Source organism: Kogia breviceps, chromosome 16 (genome assembly GCF_026419965.1).
Source record: "Kogia breviceps isolate mKogBre1 chromosome 16, mKogBre1 haplotype 1, whole genome shotgun sequence".
Lineage (NCBI taxonomy): Eukaryota > Metazoa > Chordata > Mammalia > Artiodactyla > Physeteridae > Kogia > Kogia breviceps.
The window spans coordinates 69289596-69309024 of NC_081325.1; the positions used below are offsets into that span (position 1 = coordinate 69289596).

General features: G+C 51.0%; 2 protein-coding genes and 1 non-coding gene across 8 annotated transcripts in view; 1 reads left to right on the forward strand and 2 right to left on the reverse strand.

Moving 5' to 3' along the window:
- Nucleotides 1-19429, forward strand: part of PCCA (propionyl-CoA carboxylase subunit alpha) — a 369338-nt gene that overhangs the window by 339410 nt on the left and 10499 nt on the right. Inside the window, exons 23-30 of one of the 6 annotated variants that reach the window (XM_067016616.1) lie at nucleotides 9307-9384; nucleotides 12096-12165; nucleotides 12668-12719; nucleotides 12933-13069; nucleotides 14078-14841; nucleotides 15034-15113; nucleotides 15514-15624; nucleotides 15833-16679. In XM_067016616.1, coding sequence (XP_066872717.1) covers nucleotides 9307-9384; nucleotides 12096-12164 — 147 coding nt within the window. In that variant the 3' untranslated portion in view covers nucleotide 12165; nucleotides 12668-12719; nucleotides 12933-13069; ... (2 more) ...; nucleotides 15514-15624; nucleotides 15833-16679. Of the gene's footprint in view, nucleotides 1-9306; nucleotides 9385-12095; nucleotides 12441-12667; nucleotides 12720-12880; nucleotides 13070-14077; nucleotides 14842-15033; nucleotides 15114-15513; nucleotides 16680-19429 lie in introns of those variants that run through there. The other 5 variants (XM_067016617.1, XM_067016618.1, XM_067016615.1 and 2 more) reach the window with 5 other exon arrangements.
- The window catches only part of LOC131743361 (uncharacterized), an 88318-nt gene that overhangs the window by 28967 nt on the left and 39922 nt on the right, over nucleotides 1-19429 (reverse strand). The gene's annotated exons all lie outside the window — the stretch shown is intronic.
- GGACT (gamma-glutamylamine cyclotransferase) lies at nucleotides 12519-18250 on the reverse strand. Its single transcript, XM_067016876.1, is given in 3 exon segments — nucleotides 12519-14480; nucleotides 14482-14816; nucleotides 18094-18250. Coding segments are annotated over 3 exon segments (972 nt in total). The 3' UTR covers nucleotides 12519-14000.

Consider the following 19429-nt stretch of genomic DNA (forward strand, 5'->3'; position numbering starts at 1 on the left):
CTTCTGGTCTCCGGGTCCCCTTACTTGTAAATAAATGCTCGGCACACGCAGGTGCCTGGGCTGGTCACGGAAGGCCTGCTTCCATTCCTCTCTCCAGCTTCCAGGGCCACTTCTGGTCCTGGCAGAACTTCCTTCCATATTCTGTACCATTGTGTTTTGATAAGACAGTAGTTTCCCTTGAGTTATTATTTGTGAAAAGTATCCCAAACTGCTAATAGCTAAACCAAAAGCAGGGGGTGGGATGTTTAATCGTCGGCTCTTATAACAACTTCTAGAGTTAAATCTGCCTTGTGTAATTAAAACACTCGAAAATTTCCTTGGACCTAAGGCACGGCACATACTTGAGGCCATTATAAGAAAACAACACTTGTAGCTTTTAAGTTTTGCGGTTTAAGATTATTTTAACACTGTAGGGCGTGTTGTCTTGTCCTTAGCAATAACACTAGCTGAGCCAGGTTCCACTCTTATCAGTAGGAAGATAACGGAATCAGTCATCTCTGTGTATTTTCAAGGAAAACAAGGACCAGAAACGCAGCTAAGGGCCTACAAGTATTCTATTTTTCTTTGTAATGTTATTTTTTTATAGTTTAAATCCCAGTTGTCTGTAATTTTTATATTTAGCATAAGTAAAACTTGACAGATCTTACAGTGGTGAGCCTGGCAATCACCTGCTCCACAAAAGTGTCATAGACAATAAAGGGCAGATCTGCTCTGCGAAGTGAATAGCGTTAACAGAGCTTAAGAAGCTCAGGACGAAATAATCCGAGGTGGCCATTTGGAAGGGTCAGCGTGCTCAGAGAGCTTTGTTGGGGAGAGGTCCCCCTCCCTCTCAGCTCCAGAAGCTGGGTTTTACTCTAAGTGCTCGTTTCTAGTTCACCCAGCAAACGTCGCTAATACTTTTTCAGTGTCTGTTGCCTGCTATTTAACATTAAATGTGGTAGGAAAATCATTTGTGCAATGATTGTATAATAACCTTTTTGAGTATGTCGGGAGGGGATGCCAGTTCATAAGCAGTAAAATGCATACAAGCACGCAAACCAGAAAGAAATGACGTAGGAGTGGATTGAGAACACCTAGAATCACACGTGTAATTCGGGAAACAGTTGCCAAGAATGACTTTTATATGCCTTTCCTATGTGCCTTTTTTGTCTGCCTTCTGAAAATATTTTTACAATAACTGATTTTCATTTCAGTTTGAAAAATACCTATTTTTCTGTATATTTAATAATACCATAAACCAGGGGCACTTCTATAATCAAAGTTAGCATTTAAAAAATAACTTGTATTAAATTTTTAAACTTCTATCTTTATGATTCCTTGAACAAAAACATTAAAAATATATATTCTTTCAGAATAATGCTGAATACATTTTTTTTTTCCCAGCATTAGACTTCAAGCTGCTGAGTTTGTGGCACAATTTTCGTTTTGACTTTGATATCAGAAACAAAATAAAAATGAGGCAACCCGTGGGGATATTTTAATATTGTATTTAATTAAGATGGTTTCTAGTTACGTTTAGATTCTGCAGTCATCTCAGCTTTGCATCAGAAATATTCATCTTACTCAGTAACATCACAAATTAAGTGAGACATGAACCAGAAGCAGGCTGTATACCCGTTTACATTTCCTTGTTTCTTAATGATTATATTGTGAGTTATTCGTTTGGAAGACCAGGTAAAATAATAGATGGATATTAAGTACCTGTTGCTGCTTTTTCTTACCACTTAGCCTGTTTGATATTAGTAAGACAGAATTTGGAGTATTTTTGCAGGGCTAAGATGGGGACGATCCGCTTGATGACAGAATTGACCTTTAGCGGTAGAAGGGTAATTACAGCTGTTCTCATGAACAACGTCTTAGGCAGAAGTGGCGCGTACTACAAAAATGCACCAAGGAGAACAGAAACTGTGTCATGATTTCTGGGAGAAACACCCAGATTTCGCCCTGATTGATATTCCTCCGTGCACGTGCTCCTCTGGGGAGAGGCCTCCAGGCAGGGGGATGCCGCCACTCTGGAGACACAGGTGCCCTGTTTCAGAGAACGATATTCACACCTGCCCATTGTCCCTAAACCCTCTGTAACGGAGCTTACAGCTGATGTAGGGGAAATTGAGAATAAGCTTGGCACGAGACCTTTCTTTTCATTTCTGGAAGAAACAGGATTTGAAGCCTCCCTTGGCCTTAAGTCTTCCCCATGGGAAGGGCCGGGTGGGGCCTTCCTGACGTGCTTGTCTGGCGGTGACCCGTGGGCTTCACGCGGCCCGGTCTCGGTAGCTGCACCTTTCCCTGGCAGAGGTCCTGGCTCGGCTGTTTGATGGATTTTCCAGTTTCTGGATGCCTTGATTTACACTTGTGAAGTAATTGCAGCGATTAAATTTCCATATTTTATAGCAGTGATTATTCAAATGGTTTATTTGACAAGGTGCCGGTTTTTCACCCTCACCTCAGGTTGTATTCCAAAGCAGGTATGTAGCTTCATGCATTCATTATGTAACATTTTTAAACTTTAAGTTGTGAAATATTACAAACGTACAGAAAGTTGTAGAGAGTAATACAAGTACATAAGCTCTCTGCTCACCTTTGCCATATTTGCTTCAGATTTTATTTAACAATAAAACTTTGCTTATGCGGTGAACTTGCCCCGTGGCCTCTCTCCAGGAGGATTCCTGTCCTGCCCTCTTCAGAGGTAATGGCTATCCTGAATTTGGCCGTTTTATCTTTTCCAGATGACATTTATTTTTGAATGTTATGATTAATTTTTGTTGGTGGTAACAATTTGGGAATTTTTACAGTTTAACTTAATGATAATTAGCAATATAAGATAAAATATTTTTATAGATCAATCAGTAAATATTGTAGACAAGTCTTCTACAAGTTTGGCACTTGATTTTATTTTTCAAGGGAGGGTCTGCTTGGAATTAGGGGTTATGTTATCTTTGTTTTAAACACTGTTGAAGAGGACAGACAGCCCCCCCAGCCTTAACAAGTTTCAAAATATCTCCTCTCACCTTTTTGCTTAAAAAAAAAAAATTAGTAAATTTTAAAAATCATTATTTCACTGAGTCCTTTAAAGCAGCCTACTTCACAGAGGCCGAGGATCCAGGCTGATCTGTTGTTAAAGGTGCTGTACCATATAAATGACATCAATTTTAACTGGTTCTCTTTGTAACTTAGAGGTTCTGGTTCCAGTTCTGGGCTAACTTAGAGGGCGGTAGGGAGTAGTAGTTTTCTTCATTTTAAGGAATTTTCGGGAAAACGGGGCTCGTTTTGTACTGGCTGCCTCTCTGTGTTCTTCCCCCGAGCCCTCTGGGCTCCCGCTCAGACGCCCAGCGCACATCCAGGGAGGAGGCCCCAGCAGCACGCTCCTGAGCCAGTCGCCAGTGATCAGACCCATTCAGGGAGTCCTCACCCCGCAGATAAGGGGCTTGGCAGCGTTTCTGTCACCTGCCCTCTCTTTTCTTTGTAATTCGATCGTGATTCCTTCCATCACTGCTTACATACTGCCCTGTCCCCCCGGGGTCTCTTCTCCCACCCTCTTTACGCGAAGATCTTGGGATGGGAGCGCATGTTTCTTCTTCAGGAAATATCAGGGGATATTAACCAGCCTATCTTACCGTCTCAGAAAAGAGGAAGTTACTATACTCAGATCCTCGCAGCGCCTTTTAACCAAATCCGAGATGCCTTTTCCTTGTGGCTGTTAACTGCGTCTTTCTTCAGATCTAAGGGCCTCAAAATGCATTGCATTCAGGCACCTGTGTTCTAAGTAGCACAACCTTAAAAAACGTAATTGAAGGCTTTTCACTTTCGTGGAGTCGGCAGCAGGGTTGATATTGATCCCTGCTTTCCGGTGGCCGGTGCAGCAGAAGGGGAGACTGCAGCGGGCCGCTGCGCCCTCCGAGCCTTCTGTCTAATCTGGCAGAAAACACAGAATGTAGGACAACAAAAGGAGGCTCCTTTTTCCATAAAAATTCTTCCTCCCACCCACCCCTCTTCCCCAAAAAAGGGGACTTAATTTTTCGGCTGCACACAGTGATTTGGTGCTCACTCTCGCATTGAAACAGTTGCTGTCTGAACAGGCAGGAAACAGTTCTCTTTTAATTGCTGAAATCATTCGGAAGTGCTTCATGCCCGGCTTCTATACAGCAGATGCTGTGCATTAATTGGCCTGTGTAGAAGTGACCCAGGGTTCCTTGCAGTGGGCCCAATTTTAGGCAGAGGGTTTAAATAGCTTATTTATTATTTTGTATAATCTGGCGTACATTGTGTGCTCCTGCACGTGTCGTATTTCATGGTCTGCAGTTTCTAATGTCATGTGGGTTTCAAAACCTGTGTTTCTCTGGTAATGTACTAGCAGCAGGTAAGCTCAAAATACCATCCATCAGGAGCTAATTTTTTATCCAGATACTCCAATGACTGATGAACCTGTCTTTTGTATGAATGTTTAGCACAGTAGAAAGCCATATGCCACTGGCACAGTTTCCTGTGCATCCTTTACAGTTGCTAGAGCGTAGGCTTACGGGGGAAAAACCCTCCACGCCGTTTCTGGCCTCTTTCCTGTATCTAAAGGATAACACCTTTAAAACAGTCCTGGTTGTGGATGACAGAAGAGGGTTAGGGGACTGTCTTGGAGGAAACCTGACTCCCATCATCATTTTCTTTATCAGAAATGTGACTGCACACTCTTAATAGGGAACCTTGTTTTGTTCCTCCCCGTCTGTTCAAAACAGACCTCAGCCCATTAGAAGGGCCTCCCTTGTGTGGGAAGACCACAGCTGTTACTGTAAATCTCATCCCGTCACTGTATCACCCCCATTTTGTGGCTCTGAAGGATGAAATTGAGAAATGGAGTACTGTGCAGTCATCCTTTACGTCTCCAATTTTAGGCCTTTGCCATCATTTTCATGCTTTTATTCCAAATCAAATAACATTAGTGAGCTACACCACCTTCTGATGAATATCTGGTCCTGAGCACAGCTTTCAAGTCTGTACTTTGGGGACTTCCTTTTATGTTTGGTGGAGATCTTTCTCCCCCCTTCCCTTCTCTTTCTCTTCGTGCACCTTCTTGGGGCTTTCTTCGTGCATTTGCAGTTTGAACTATACAAGTTGCCAAATGTGTCCCAGCCTTAGCATGTTGTCCCAGAGGGACACGTGCTGGAGAAGGTTCTGTGTCTTTTCATCTCTCGGGAAGGAGTAAAGCAAACTTAGTAGAGGATGTTGGGGGCTTTAATCAGAAATAAGAAGTGGTTTAAATCATTAGCACAACAGAGCAGACTATAAGCTTGAAGATAAAAGTCTCTGGGGAAAGAGTCCTCGGAAAATAAATGGAACTTGATAGATTTCCATATCATTTATAACTTCCCTTAATTACACTTGGAAGACTTGCCAGTAAAACTGGAAAATTGGCAGCCTGTATCCATCAGAGCCATTTTGCCGACCGTGGCAAGCAGCTGGCTTTACTGGATTTTATTTGCCATCACTCACAATTAATCATCAGCTGGAGATGTCTGAAACGCTGCAGCACAGAGCTGTGCGGGGTGACATTCAGGCCTCCCAAGCATGCTAAAATCTGCTGAGTAAATGGGCTGAGGTTTCTCCCCAGCTTACTCATTTTGGGGCAAGGCAGGCTCCCGCTTAATGAGTGCGCTCCGATAATCAGATGCGAATGTGAACCTTGACCTCATGTCAAAGGAGAGGACGCAATAAGCCGGATGAAAGATACAGGATTCAGACCTCCAAACTTTACACCAATTAGACAGGGAGCGGGGAAGTACATCAGGCTGAGTAGGTTTATCAAAGAGACTTGCGAGGCTTGTGACCATTTTGTAAGCCCGATGTTGGAGACATCCTGTCACAATCATTAAGTTGTTACGCAACGATTCAGCGGAGTGCTGGGGGAGTGTGCGCCCACAAACCCCGCTGCGGCCGCACCCCGCCTGCGCACTGTCCGGGGGAGGCTTGGCCGCGGAGGCGCCCTCTCTGCTCACCCAGTTAATGTCCCCGCTTTCTGAGCACACGGGGGAACCGAGCTCGGGGAGGGCAGGGGAGGGGGCAGGCACCTCTGGACAAGGAGGCTTCCCGATTGTTGAGGTGAGAGGCCTGTGTCATTTTGTCCGGGTTATTGTTGGAACTGCGGCCCGTGGGGGCCCAGCAGGTGGGTGGAGCAGCCCCCAGTCACAGCCCCGTCTGTGTCCTTTGCGGTACAGTTTGTACTGTATTTGCTTCCCTGACTTGGGTTTTTGAGGGATGAAATAGCTTGAATTTAGGTCAGGTTCATGTGTGTGTATGTGTTTGCGTGTGTGCACGTGTAACATGTGTCTGCTGACCAAAATGTGTCTCACTGTTTGGTGGAATATCAAGGATCAACGTCCAAGAGTTCTTTCTCTTTTAGGGACGAATGAGCAAAAACTGCAAAGCAGATTTGCCGTGAGTGAACGGAGAAAGAGAAATGAATTACTTAAATTTCCACCAAATGATATAAGTAGAGACCAGCAGAAACAGGGAAAGAAACTAGGGAGAGGAAACAGGAAAGAAAAGGACGACAGAGCCGTGAGGATGGTTCCAGATTCAGGGCAGCCAGCGCTGCCCGTCTGGCAGCAGATTGGCACTTCCAATCCGCAGGCACTTTCTCTGAAGCCTTTTTTTTTTTTTTTTTTTTTTTTTTTTTGCGGTACGCGGGCCTCTCACTGCTGTGGCCTCTCCCGTTGCGGAGCACAGGCTCCGGACACGCAGGCGCAGCGGCCACGGCTCACGGGCCCAGCCGCTCCGCGGCACGTGGGATCCTCCCGGACCGGGGCACGAACCCGTTTCCCCCGCATCGGCAGGCGGACTCTCAACCACTGTGCCACCAGGGAAGCCCTCTGAAGCCCTTTTAATCAAATTGCCAGAGTGACACAATCTGAGAGAAGGGGGTGTTTTACCTGGGGGACGTTCCCACGTCTCCCGGATTATCTCCAGCTAAATCAGAGGTTTTGTTTTTCTGATGGGTGATTGGGGCCCGACCACTCGCAGTCGCCTGCGTGTCACCTCTTTGCAGATCACCCTCTCGCTACAAGCACGCAGAGCTGCCCGGAAAGGCGGTCAGTGGGCAGCGACAGTGGAGCCCCAGAAGCTTCACGTCCGTCCCCCACTGCTCCCAGGCTCTCGCTCACCTCCAGCCTGGCCAGCGCGAGCCTGGAGTGGGGCTGTGGCCCGGGGCCCAGCCGCCACCCTTCTGCGCGTTTCTTATGGCCATCATTGTCCGTTTGGTCTCCGCCCCCTTAGTGACCACTGGAAATCGCCCAGCGTCATTTGTTTCTTTTTCATAGTCGCGTTAACTGCGAATTCACTTACTTAAAGACCCCACGGAGCATTCTGGCCAGCGGCGCCGAGCAGCTGCAGGAGGGCAAGCTCACGCCCGCCCCCGCCCGAGGGAAGCCCGTGGGGCTGGGGCTGGTCGGACGCCAGCACAGGAAGCCCGGCTGGGGGAGGGGGCGAGGCGAGCGCACGCAGCCGCCCACCGCGGGCGCTGGTCCATCGGGGAGGAAGGAGTTCCCACAGCCGATCACTGATTGCTGGATGGAGTTTCCGGGGCTGAATATCAGATCCATTTCCCAGAAAGCCACGGGCCCTGATGCCGGGAGGCCCCGTCTCTGGGTGGGGATGCTGCCGCGTGAGGCCAGCTCTGAACCCTCAGCCTCTGCCTGAGAGCCGTGCCCCGGGCCCGCCAGCATTTTGCGTGTGGAGCTACACGGCAGGCGCTACTTCTGGGGACGTGCCCTCCTCCCATCTTGCCTGGTCCCTGCCTGCCTTTGAAAAGGGAGAAAAAGGCTCGGAAATGACGCCTTGAGGGCTGGCTGTTCTGACACCCCAACTGGGTCCCGCGTTGCCCTGGAGCCTCCCTCACTGCTCTCCCTCTGCGTGTTGAAGGGCGACCCTAGCAAGTTCTCCGCCCTCTGGAATGCAGGTGCCAGGCGACGGTGAGTCCCAAAGGGCCGCGAGCGTGGCGTGTGTGCCCAGCTCGCCAGCGCAGTGTCGCCTCCGTGCCAGCACCAAAGCTTTGGCATCCCCTCTTTTCCTATATTTCTGTGCCAGGAAAAAGCAGCCCACCACCTGATCAGCAGAGGAGAGGAACGTGTAGGGCTCACGCGGTCCCGATGCCAGTGAGACAGCTTGTGCCCCACGGCGGGGGGGGGGGGGGGGTGCCTTGGAGATCATCTGGGGATTTCAGGAAAGAACATTCTCCGGGCACTAATGCAACGCTGGATGAGCACAAGGGTCCAGGAGCCCCGCGCCAGGATGCCCACCAGCACCCCACACAGCCTGGTGCCCCAGGAAATTCAACTCTCCCATTTCAAAGACTGCAAGGCAAGGCCCGTTTCACAAGGATAGGAGAAAACTGCAAGCCCAGCTCCTTGGTGCTTACCCATCAAAGGCAGAGAAAGGAGAAAAGATCGAAGGACCTGTAGTCACAGCTGACTCCTGGGGGGGAGTCCCAGGTTTAACCCCAGGGGATTCAGACCCAGCTCCGCCTGGATTTCCCTCACCCCGGAAGGCAAGCAGCTGAGCTCTGAAGCTTGAGCCAGTGCCCCTGGGAGCTGCCGGCCTCCTTGCGGGGAACGGGTGGAGCTCCAGAAATCACTCCCTGAAGGCGCTTTCTGGGAGCCACCGGGTTGTCAGTCCTTGGCGTGCCACGCAGAGGCTGGGAGAGTGGCCCCCATGCCTGGGCCCCCCCCCAGGGCTACAGACAGAAGCTCCGTTTTTTGCTAACAGCTTTACTGAGATAAAGTTCACAATACAGTACAATCACCCCTTTAACGCATGCACTTCAGTGGTTTCTGTCTGTTCACAGAACTCTGCAGCCGTCGCCAGAGTCAATCTTAGAGCACTTCATCACCCCCAGAGAACCCCTGCTCCCACCCGCAAGCACTCCCCCTTCCCCTCCGCCCGGAAACCACAGATCTTTCTGTCCGTAGAGACGTGCTAATCCTAATCCTGGACGTTCACGTAAGTGGAAGGCATTCCATTTCTGCCGCAGCTCTGTGGCAGAGGCAGATTCAGAGATTCCCAGGGGAGGCCCCACAAGCAGCACCCAGAGCCTCCAATATCAGGGATGTTTTTCTAACAAGGACTTGATGATAGAGGGAATGGCCTTTCTCTGCGGTCCCCAAAGATGTACTTGGAATATGAAGTATTAGAGGCTATTGCTGCTCTTTGGATTATATTTCAGAGCATTTGACAAAAAGATTCTCTTAATGCCCTCACTCTTGAACATTGTTGCAAAATTCAAATGCTTTTAAAACTTCTGCCCACTTTTTGTTCATTTTCCAGGTAGCAGAAGGTCAGGAAATCTGTGTGATTGAAGCCATGAAGATGCAGAACAGCATGACAGCCGGGAAATCTGGCAAGGTATGTCCCCAAGGCCCCGCCAGCCGGGCCGCTGCAACGGGGAGCAGAGCCTCCACCTTGGGATCTTGGACGGCTGGGGCCTGAGGGGGACGGCGGACAGGGTCTCTCCCAGCCTCTCCCTCCTGCGGACCAGGGCGCTGCGATCGGGGCTCTCTGCTCTGCATCCATGTCCAGGAGAGTCTGAAGAACAACTGTTCTTCACCTTAATGTCTTTCGAATTAAGGGGTCTTTAATTTTTAACGTTTACATCTGTCTGAGAGGCAGTTATCTGAGACTTAGGTGACACAGCAGGAAATGGTTTTAGAGATTGCAAAAATTAATGCAACTCTTCAAGATAATTTCTCCACAAAGAGAACACTTAACTTTTAGATCAAGACGAGCTGAAAGGGGGACTTCCCTGGTGGTCCAGTGGGTAAGACTTTGTGCTCCCGGTGCAGGAGGCCCGGGTTCGATCCCCAGTTAGGGAACTAGATCCTGCTTGCAGGCCACAACTGAGTCCGCAGGCCACAACTAAAGATCCCGCATGCTGCAACTAAAGAACCCGCATGCTGCAACTAAAGATACCGCATGCCGCAGCGAAGAGCCGGCACAGCCAAAAATAAATAAATAGATAATAAATTTTTTTTTTTTTTTTTTTAAAGAGGAGCTGAAAGACCCACATCCATGCATGGGACTTAACGATTTAGGGAGGAAAAAAAGATGTATTAGTACTGAAATCTGTTAAGAGTAAAACTTCTTAAATGAATTTTCTCATTGAAGAAAATAGAAAAGTCCTTTCAAGCAATAACTTCATTATTCTTCCTGCGACTAGAAAGGCACCACTTGTAGCGGAATGATCCTCTCCTGAAGGATGGTTTGGTTTGAAAGTACCACACAGTGGAGCGAGGAGAGGCGGGGCAGGTCGGGTGGGGTGGGGACAGCAGTGTAGGCTGGCTGTGTCCTGCACTGTGGCCGTGCCTGGAAGGCGCGATTGAGCCTTGGGGACAGTGGGTGTCCTGGCAGAAGGTACTGTCAGCTGCCAGTGAAGTCTGCATCAGAGAGACACAGCCTCCAGTTGCCTCCCCCAAAGGAAATGAAACCGATGTTCAGAGAGCAGGCCGAGGGGGCCGCCCCAGTCCAGCCCCAGCCAGGAGGGCAGAGGCCCAGCGTGTGACCAGGCTGGAGGGGCATCAGACGCGGCTGCACCCAGTCCCCATCGGGGTTTGGGAGAGGAGACTGGCACGCCCTGCGACTTCGCGGGAATCCTGCCTTCCATACCTGCTGACCCTTTAAGGAATGAACAAGAAAGTGTTGGTTTCTGCTCTTGTAAAAATTATTCTATTTGTCCCTTGGGATTAGTCAGCATTTACGCTGCTTTACTGTCATGAGCTTTCCCCGCTGTGATGGCCTCGTTTGGGGGACCCAGAATGTACATCAGATGCACACCAGCGGCCCGTGTGCTGGACTGAGGCACTGACGCCAAAATGAACGTGGCCTTAGCTCCCTGAAGGATCGAGGAGCCTGCCCGTCTGCGTGGTCTGTGTCCTCGGGGCCTGGGTCTCCTGGGGAGGCCCTGGTGCTGTCAAGGGTGGCGATGGGCTCTGGGTGAACTCGCACGTTGGCCCTGCCCTGTCAGCCCAAGTCCTGCCCCACAGGGCGAGGAGGAGCGGGCCCCTGAGCCTGGGGCTGGCAGTTTTTGCTTTGAGAGGCCAGTTTTCCTCCCGGGGACCCGTTCACAGTGGAAGCAGGTCCTCCACTCTGGAATCGCAGCATCATGACAAATAGATCCTATAAAAACACCGGCAGCTTCAGATCATAAAAAGCAGCCACTTCAGTGCAAAGAGCTCCTGTGGAACGAGGCCTTTCAAGTGTCACCGCACAGGTTCTCTTCGTCCCGAGAGACCCCGGGCTGGAACACTAGGGGAGAAGGCCCTTCTCGCCGCTGCTGGCTCATGACAGAGCCGCGAGGACACAGGCCAGGGCACCCAACCCCACGTCTCTGGCACATTCCCCGTTTGCCACTTGCCCAGACGGCCAATTAACTTCCAACCCATCGTTCATCTTCATGCCCCAGCAAGAACTTCCAAGTCAAATGACTGTCTCTGGTTTTAAAAGTGAACACAGATTTGGGAAAGCAACAGTTGACTAAAATCGGGAGAAATCAGTGGAGTGAAAGGGTGCGGAGGCGGCGTCACGGGAGCCCAGTGCCTGTTCCACGTGGCACCGCCAGGAGCACGTGCTCGTTCTCCGAGCAATTTCATTTCCCTTCAGAAGGAGGCTTCTTTCTGGTCAGGCTAGGGAGTTTCTCCTGCTAATTAATACCTGTTTTGACTCTTGCATAATTGTGAGTGGGTCTGTTTGTTTAACACTAAGTACACCATTAACTCTCCCGGCTGTGGAGACTCCTGCAGCATAATCACTGCCAACTGAGACCCCCGAGGGCACCTTGTGCAAAGGACAGCACAGATGCCCTGTGACCAGCAGCTTTTAGGGCCGACAAAGATACGGAGGGGAAGGTGGCAAGTCACAGCCCACGGCGAGGACGCCCCTGTGCTCCAGGTCCCCTCGGATGGACACCCTGCTTCCGATTGTTCCGTCTGTGCTCCAGAGCCCGCCAGGCTGTCCCTTCCTTTCCAGAAATGCATGACGAGATTGCTTCCTCCTGGTCTCGTTAATAATTCTTACTCTCCCCCCTCCTTTTTTTTTTTTTTTTTTTTTTTTTTAAATTCAAGGTGAAATCGGTGCATTGTAAAGCTGGAGACACAGTTGGAGAAGGAGATCTGCTCGTGGAACTGGAGTGAAGTATATTTATAGCCTTTCAGTCATCACCCAATTTAATTAGCCATTTGTATTATTGTTGTTTCACACTCAATTTATTCAAGTGTTTTGCAGGAACACCCCTGTGTAGCAGATTTTACATGGTCATATTTATTCCACATATAGTCAAAACCAACATTCTGCCAAAAAATCACCAATGGAAATTTTTATTGATATAAATACTTGTACATACGATTTGTACTTCTGCTGTGAGATTTCCTAGTGTAAAAATTAAATCAATAAAACTGAACATTTGTCTGAATAGTGGTTTGCCCTTTTTTTGAATGAGGACAATGTACATAAGAGGCTATGGGCTGTGCCAGTAGACTTTATAGCGTTTCATTGGGGTCCTTTCTAAAAATTTATGTAAACCCCCGTTCTTGGCCCTCAGTTTCATTAAGTTAGCATTTGCCACTTTGTAACCTGATTACCTGCTTCATCACCTAACTAACTCCTGCTTCTTCTGCTCGTTCATAACCTCCCGAAGCCCAGACAGCGCAGAAGAGGGTCCTGGAAATCCCTCCGGTGTGCCTCTAACGGTGAGTGTGGGCCCCGAGTCCCCAGGGGCAACCCCCTTCCCCGTCCCAGGGCGCCGGCGCGGGTACCACTCGGGGCTCCCCCGGCCCAGTGGTGGTGGGCGGCGCTGCCACAGCTCATCAGCTGACACCCATCCTCGCCTTTCTGTGTTTCTGTAAAGCAGGTTTCCAGTTAAGAAAAAAGGGCTAAAAATCGCGATCATGCTCTTGTGCCAGATGCAGTTAAAGATCAGAGTCTACCATTAAGTTGAAGCGCGAGTGAGCTCTCTCAGTGGAGGACGAGGTTACCCGGGACCAGCAGCTGCGTCTTCACCTGGCTCTGAAATTCGTAGAATACATTTCGTACTTTGCTGGTAAGGAAGCAGAGGCGGCAGGGTCGTGCGCTGATTTGACTCTAACCCTGACAGATTATCGGATGGAGGTGGGTAGTAATTGGTACTTCGTGCCTTGCTAAAATTATTTTAGGTGCTGTTTGTATTTGGAAGCGAAGCTTTCTGTCAGGCCTGAAGAACAGATTACTAAAGTGTTGGTTCTTCTCCAAAAGGCCCGCCCCCAAACGCTGCTCCCTTGGGGTGGGGGGCAGGGACCGCGCCTTGCCCTCCTCTCCCCGTGAGCTTCCGTCTGAAACTGGGGTGTTCGGCTGCTCTGCCAGAGAGTGGGCGCTTGCTATTTTGCTAGATGAGAATGAAAAGAACCTTCTACCAAATAAGTAGACTCAAAAAGAGGGCCAACAATAGCACCAATACTTATATATTTGATTTCCCAAAACGTCTAGTTTAACTTTAAATGATCTTTAATAATCTCTGTAATAAGCCTGATCTGAAAATTATGAAGAATGATGTTATATATATTCAGAAGTACTCTAAAATACAGCATGTTTTTCTTGAGGTTCTTTTATTACATTGAGACGTCTAAAATCAGCTTTAAAAGAACTTCTTTTCTCAGTGCTACAGGTCAGACAGAACTGATACAGTACAGCAGCGTCAGTATTTAACTGATACAGCTGTTAAAATCTAGCTGCCACACAAAGTCTTTATATTCATTTTAAATGTTATCTTCAGACTAAAGCAAAGCAAAGCAGAAAAACAAAAAACACCAACATAATAAGAAAAGCATAACATGAGTTTTCAAAATGTCATTTAGGGGAATTAAAATCCTGAGTTTTTCTCATCCAGTAGGTTCAAGCCCATGATGCTCTTTAAGCAGCGAGCAGTAAAGCAGCATCAGCAAGACAGATTGCAGGCAAGAATCTTGTTATCAGTCATGTCAAAATTATTTGGGAAATCAGCTGCCACTGAAGAAGACACTCCCCCCCCCGTCCCCCTCCCGCATAGAGTTTTTTATAAATGTTTGTTTCAAAGGGTGTTCTCGGGCTCTTGCATTCGGCGAGTGCGGACCCAGCGAGACCATCTTCCGGCCACCAGGCTCTGGGTCCTCGGGCGGCCGCTGCCCTCTCACTTCTCGTCTGCTTTCCCGCGGACGGAAGCGAAGCCCGTGCGCCCCCTGTGAGTCGTAATCGTCCCGGTACAGGAGGTGGACCCACTCGGGCGGGTAGGTGGCCGTGCTGGACACGGAGCACGGCAGGGTCCCGCCCGCCCCCTCGACAGCGACTGTCGCCCGGGTGTGCTGGTACGTGTCCGGGCAGCCTTCGAACTCGTCCAGGAAGCGCAGCATCGGCTCGTCCACGGCGTCGACCTCCCCAGCCACTCGGCGCCCCCGGCCCGGCAGGTTCAGCAGCCGCGGGATGTCGCGCTGCCCCGCGATCCACCAGCGGGTGTGGCTCGACTGCGCGACCGTGGGTGCCCTCCAGCAGGACCCGGTGGTTGGGCCGGCCCGTCCTCAGGGTCCCGAACGCGAACACGTGGGCCGCGCGGCCGGGAGCTGCGAGCGAGTGAGGCCGGACGCACAGGTCCCCTGCGGCAGGGAAACGGGCGGCCTCGCCCCGGGCCCCACTCCCGCCCAGACACCCTTCCCAGGCAGGGTTCCAGGGAGAGCGGCTCGTGTCAGATGAGGCAGCCTGTCGCGGCGGCAGGCCCTGTGGAAGTGCGGCTTTGTAGAGCAGCCAGTGTTCAATCTCTTTAAGAGGCCTTTCAACAGCAACTAGTACAGGACAGTAAAAACAACGGTAAGCAAATAGAAGCATGTACATATATGTGTGTGTGTGTGTGTGTGCGTGTGTTATATCTATATACATGAATAATCACCTGTCATCGGCTACCAAAGAGAATTCTGGTTTCAGCACTAAATTTACATCCTGGCCCCGGCAAGACGCAGCACCACGTTAGCTGCACCTTTCTGTGTTCCTGCCTTCTTCAAGGTCCGAGAGGGTGACACTGCCCCCCTGTGACTCACTGTGACTCAGCCCAGAGACTGACCATGGCTCCAGTGAGAGAGAAGGTAAATATTTACCCCCTTTCCTGGGTCTGGGCCACAGATTATTACATAACCGACCGAAGCGATCTGTGTAAGAGTCACTCAAAAATGGAAACGGAAAGTTAAATGTCTGGGCCCCTCTCCCTAGCCTGGCACCTGGCTGCCCCGCTTGCCCCAGCCCTTCAGACGCCGAGGGCCGCGGCCCCGGTGTGCCCAGAGGGCTCTGCCGCCAGTCACGTGGCCAAGTGGCCCTTGGAGAAGTCACACTTAACTCACAGGGCTCGACTTTCTTCCCAGCACACACGGGCTGGTCTGGGGGTCTGGGCCTCGCCCCACCTCTTCCGGGCGTCCAGGGAGGATGGGCGGTGCCCACAGGCCATCACAGCTGCCCACTCGGGCCCACCCTGCCTCTCTGCCGCCTCAGTCGCAGCCGCCAGCCTTGAGCATGACAGAGACGGGATGGGAGCTCTTGTCGCAGTGACTGATGGCCGAGGGGGCAGACCGGAGTGCTGAGGGCTGAGCGGCGGCTGCCCAGGTACGCAAGCCAAGATGCGAAGGAGGAGAGCCTGGACTCGGAGGTGCAGGGGCCGAGGAGGAGGCAGGCCCCCTGCTGCTGGGGGAGGGCGTGCCTGGGAGATGGAGAGATGGAGGGGGGACCTAGGGCAGGCGGGAGCCCAGCCAGCCCCGCCTTCCCTCTCCTGCACTTGCATCCGCCTTCCAGCACGTTCTGCCAATAACTCCAGGTCAAAGCGGGATGCACGGCTCCCACCCTCGCCGGGACTGTCGCCCAGAACCCCGGTAGGCCCGCTGCCTGGTCCCTCCAGCCTGTCCCCGTGCAGCCCCCAGGGGCCTGGCCGCACACTCTCCAGGGCTCGGCCCGTCGGGGCCTGTGGCCGTGAGCCCTCGCCTCCCTTCCCAGGTGACACCCTCCCGGAGCGACACCCACCCCAGCCCTCTGGCCTCCGTCCGTCACCCTGGTTGGCTCTCCTCGCAGCACATGGTCTCTAAACCACTGCTTGCCTCGTTCACTACCAGAACGTGAAGAGTTGAGAAAGCGCGGCGAAACCGCCCAGTCCCTCGAGGCCGAGTCTCGCTCTGGTGGGTGAGGACTGAGGCCGCACAGCTGCGCCGGGCCAGACCAGTCGACACTGGAGGTGTCGCGTCACTCTCGTGTCCCCGCCCTTTGAAGCAACACGTGTCCCTAAGATAAACTCAAATAACTTGACAAGGAAAATAAAATCCCTACCCATTCCCACTCCCTTGAAGAGACCCGCTGAAGCCCCTGAACTGTTGTTGCATTTGGTATTTGTCTCCATGTTGTTGGTTATACCGCTGCTTTCTGATGTTTTAAATTGTCTGCCTTCCTACCCAAAGCAGGTGAGCACAGCGGTTTACAGCAAAGACTTCAGAATCAACTTCCCTGGGTTGAAATCCTGGCTCTGCCACTTATTAGCTGTGTGACTTTAGGCAAACAACTTAACCTCTCTGTGCCCCAGCTTCCTGGACTGTCAGAGGCGGCAGCCAGCCACGCGCCTGGAGGACTGCTGTGCTGGTGCAGGAGTTGACGCCCGGGCCCGTCCCGCCCGCTCGGTAAGGCTGCGCCAGAGGTTCCTGCTGCAGAGCCCGGCGCCTGCCTCTCGCCCCACATTCCTCCAATAGGCTCACACCACAGTTTTCAGTCAAATCCATATTCAGTTCAGCATTAGAACTAGGTGGACACTGTTCTCAGATAAGGCACACAGTGTACTATGATTAATTTCCTTTCTTGGACAACTTCTTGTTTGTTTTGGAATTGAAAACTGCTTCGGCCTTTATCCCCCTTTTTTGCGCTTTGCTCCAGTTCCTCTGACGGCCCTCCGGCCTCATGGTTTCTGAGGCGCCTGAAGAACCCTTTCAGCCCGGACCCCCCGCGGCTTCCGTCCCTCCCGGGGGCTGTGGCTCCCCGCGCCCCTCCTGCACCAGCCGGGCTGTGGCGCATCCCCCGCCTCTCCCAGAGCCCTGTCCCTGCGCCCCGCGGCCCCTTCTTGGTTGACTGCCTCATTTTACTGAAGCTCGTTCTCTCCCAGCCTCCGTTAGCGGTGCAGCTAGGTGGAGGTTCCTCACGGCCTTCTTCCAGAATTGTGAACGTGTTTCTCCCTTGTCTCCTGCTGAGGCGTCCAGGGCCACTGGGACCCACAACCCTTTGTACGGGACTCAGGTTCTTCTCTCGAGGCTCCTAAGGTCTTCTTTTCACCCTTAGATTGTGAGGTCCTATAATGAGGAGTCTCCATGTGGGGGTTTTTTCATTCATTGTGCCAGAAACTTCCATCTGAAGACTCATTAGCTTGGGTCCTAGGAATTTGAATTTTCTTCCCTCTCCTTCCTTCCTGTTCTTCTGGGGCTCTAGAACTCAGATGTTGCATATCCTGGATTAATCTCCCAGTTTTCTCTTTGTAGTCTACTTCATCTTCCAACACTTCTTTTACTTTGAAAAATATTTTTGCCACCATATTTATTTCCAAGATCTTTTTCCTGTTCCCTCGTTTCGGTAGCATCCTGTTCTGTCTCGGCATAATACCATCTCTCCTCTTCGGGAAGATACTAATTATCATGTATTTGCAGGGCTTTTAAGTTTTCCTCTTTCCCAGTATTGCCTCCACTTCTAAATTCCTCTCTTCTCCTGGTTTTTTAAGAGGTTTTCTTCAGGCGTCTCGGTACCCTTGGCTGGCCTTTCACGTGGAAGGTGGGCCACCATGCAGGAAGCTGTGTGTGAGGGGGAGCCTGTCGACTGGCCGGCCTGGCGTGGGGGCTGGATAACGGGGTCCCCTGGGATGCGCACTCCCCTCCCTCCCCGTCTTCCTTCAGGGAGCCCCTCGCCCACACCCTCGGCTCGGCCTGGGCCTCCGACACCAGGCTTCCCGCTGAGCCTCCGTGGACGTTAACCCACCCCTGCCCCGCTGCGCAGAGTGACGGCCGGGGTCTCTGCTCCCCGCCAGGCGTCTCCTCCTCCTCTCCCACCCCTCACCCCGCGGCAGTGGGGGCGTCCGGGGCGCCGGCTGCCGGGCTCCCAGCAGGGGTTTCAGTTTCCGGTGTCTCGAGGCTGCTGAGTCGGCCGGCACCGTCTCCGTTCTATCATCTTCCAGAATCCCGCTGCCCTCCTCCCGTCTGTTGTCTATCTTCATGGGGCACGGGGGGGGGCGGCTTTTAGGGACAGAGCGGGGACGAAGGAGCCCGCCCCTCCCACCACGGCACCCCCGGGCCTCCCCTCACGGGGCCCCCGGCTCGGCCACTGGGTCCTCTGGAGGCTCGAGGTGGGACAGGGAGGAGCCGTGCCTCGGGGGCTGCTTGCTTACACGGGGGGTGAGAAGAGTTCACTAGGGTACCGGTGACGGGAGTGTGTCGCCAAGAGGAAGCCAGTCATGTAGCCACTCTGGGGACCAGAGAGGCTGGTGACGGCCAGTTTACACCCCCACCTACAGTGCACAAGGGTTCCAATTTCTCCACATCCTCACCGGTACTTGTTATTTCCTCCCTTCTCTCTTTCTCTTTTTTTAAAATAGTGGCCACCCTAAAGGGTGTGGGGTGGTATTTCACTGTGGGTATTTTTTTTTTAATTTTTTTGTTGGAGTTGATTTACAGTGTTGTGTTAGTGTCAGGTGTACAGCAAAGTGATTCAGTTATACATATTCATATATTCATTTTTCAGATTCTTTACCCATATAGGTTATTACAGAATATTGAGGAGAGTTCCCTGTGCTATACAGTAGGTCCTTGTTGGTTATCTATTTTATATATAGTAGTGTGTGTATGTTAATCCCAAACTCCTAATTTATCCCCCCCACCATGTTTCCCCTTTGGTAACCGTAATGTTTTTGAAATCTGTGAGTCTGTTTCTGTTTTGTAAATAAGTTCATTTGTATCATTTTTTAAAATGAGAGTCCACGAGTGATATTGTATATGCCTTTCTCTTTCTGATTTACTTCACTTAGTATGATCATCTCTTGGTCCATCCATGTTGCTGCAAATGGCATTATTTCATTCTTTTTTTTATGGCTGAGTAATATTCCATCACATATACATACCACATCTTCTTTATCCATTCCTCTGTCGATGGACATTTAGGTTACTTTCACGTCTTGCCTATTGTATGTAAATAGTGCTGCAATGAACACTGGGGTGCACGTATCTTTTCGAATTACGGTTTTCTCTGGATATATGCCCAGGAGTGGGATTGCTGGATCATACGGTGGTTCTATTTTTAGCTTTCAAGGAACCTCCATACTCCATGGTGGTCATACCTAAATATACATTCCTGCCAACAGTGTAGGAGGGTTCCATTTTCTCCACACCCTCTCCAGCAT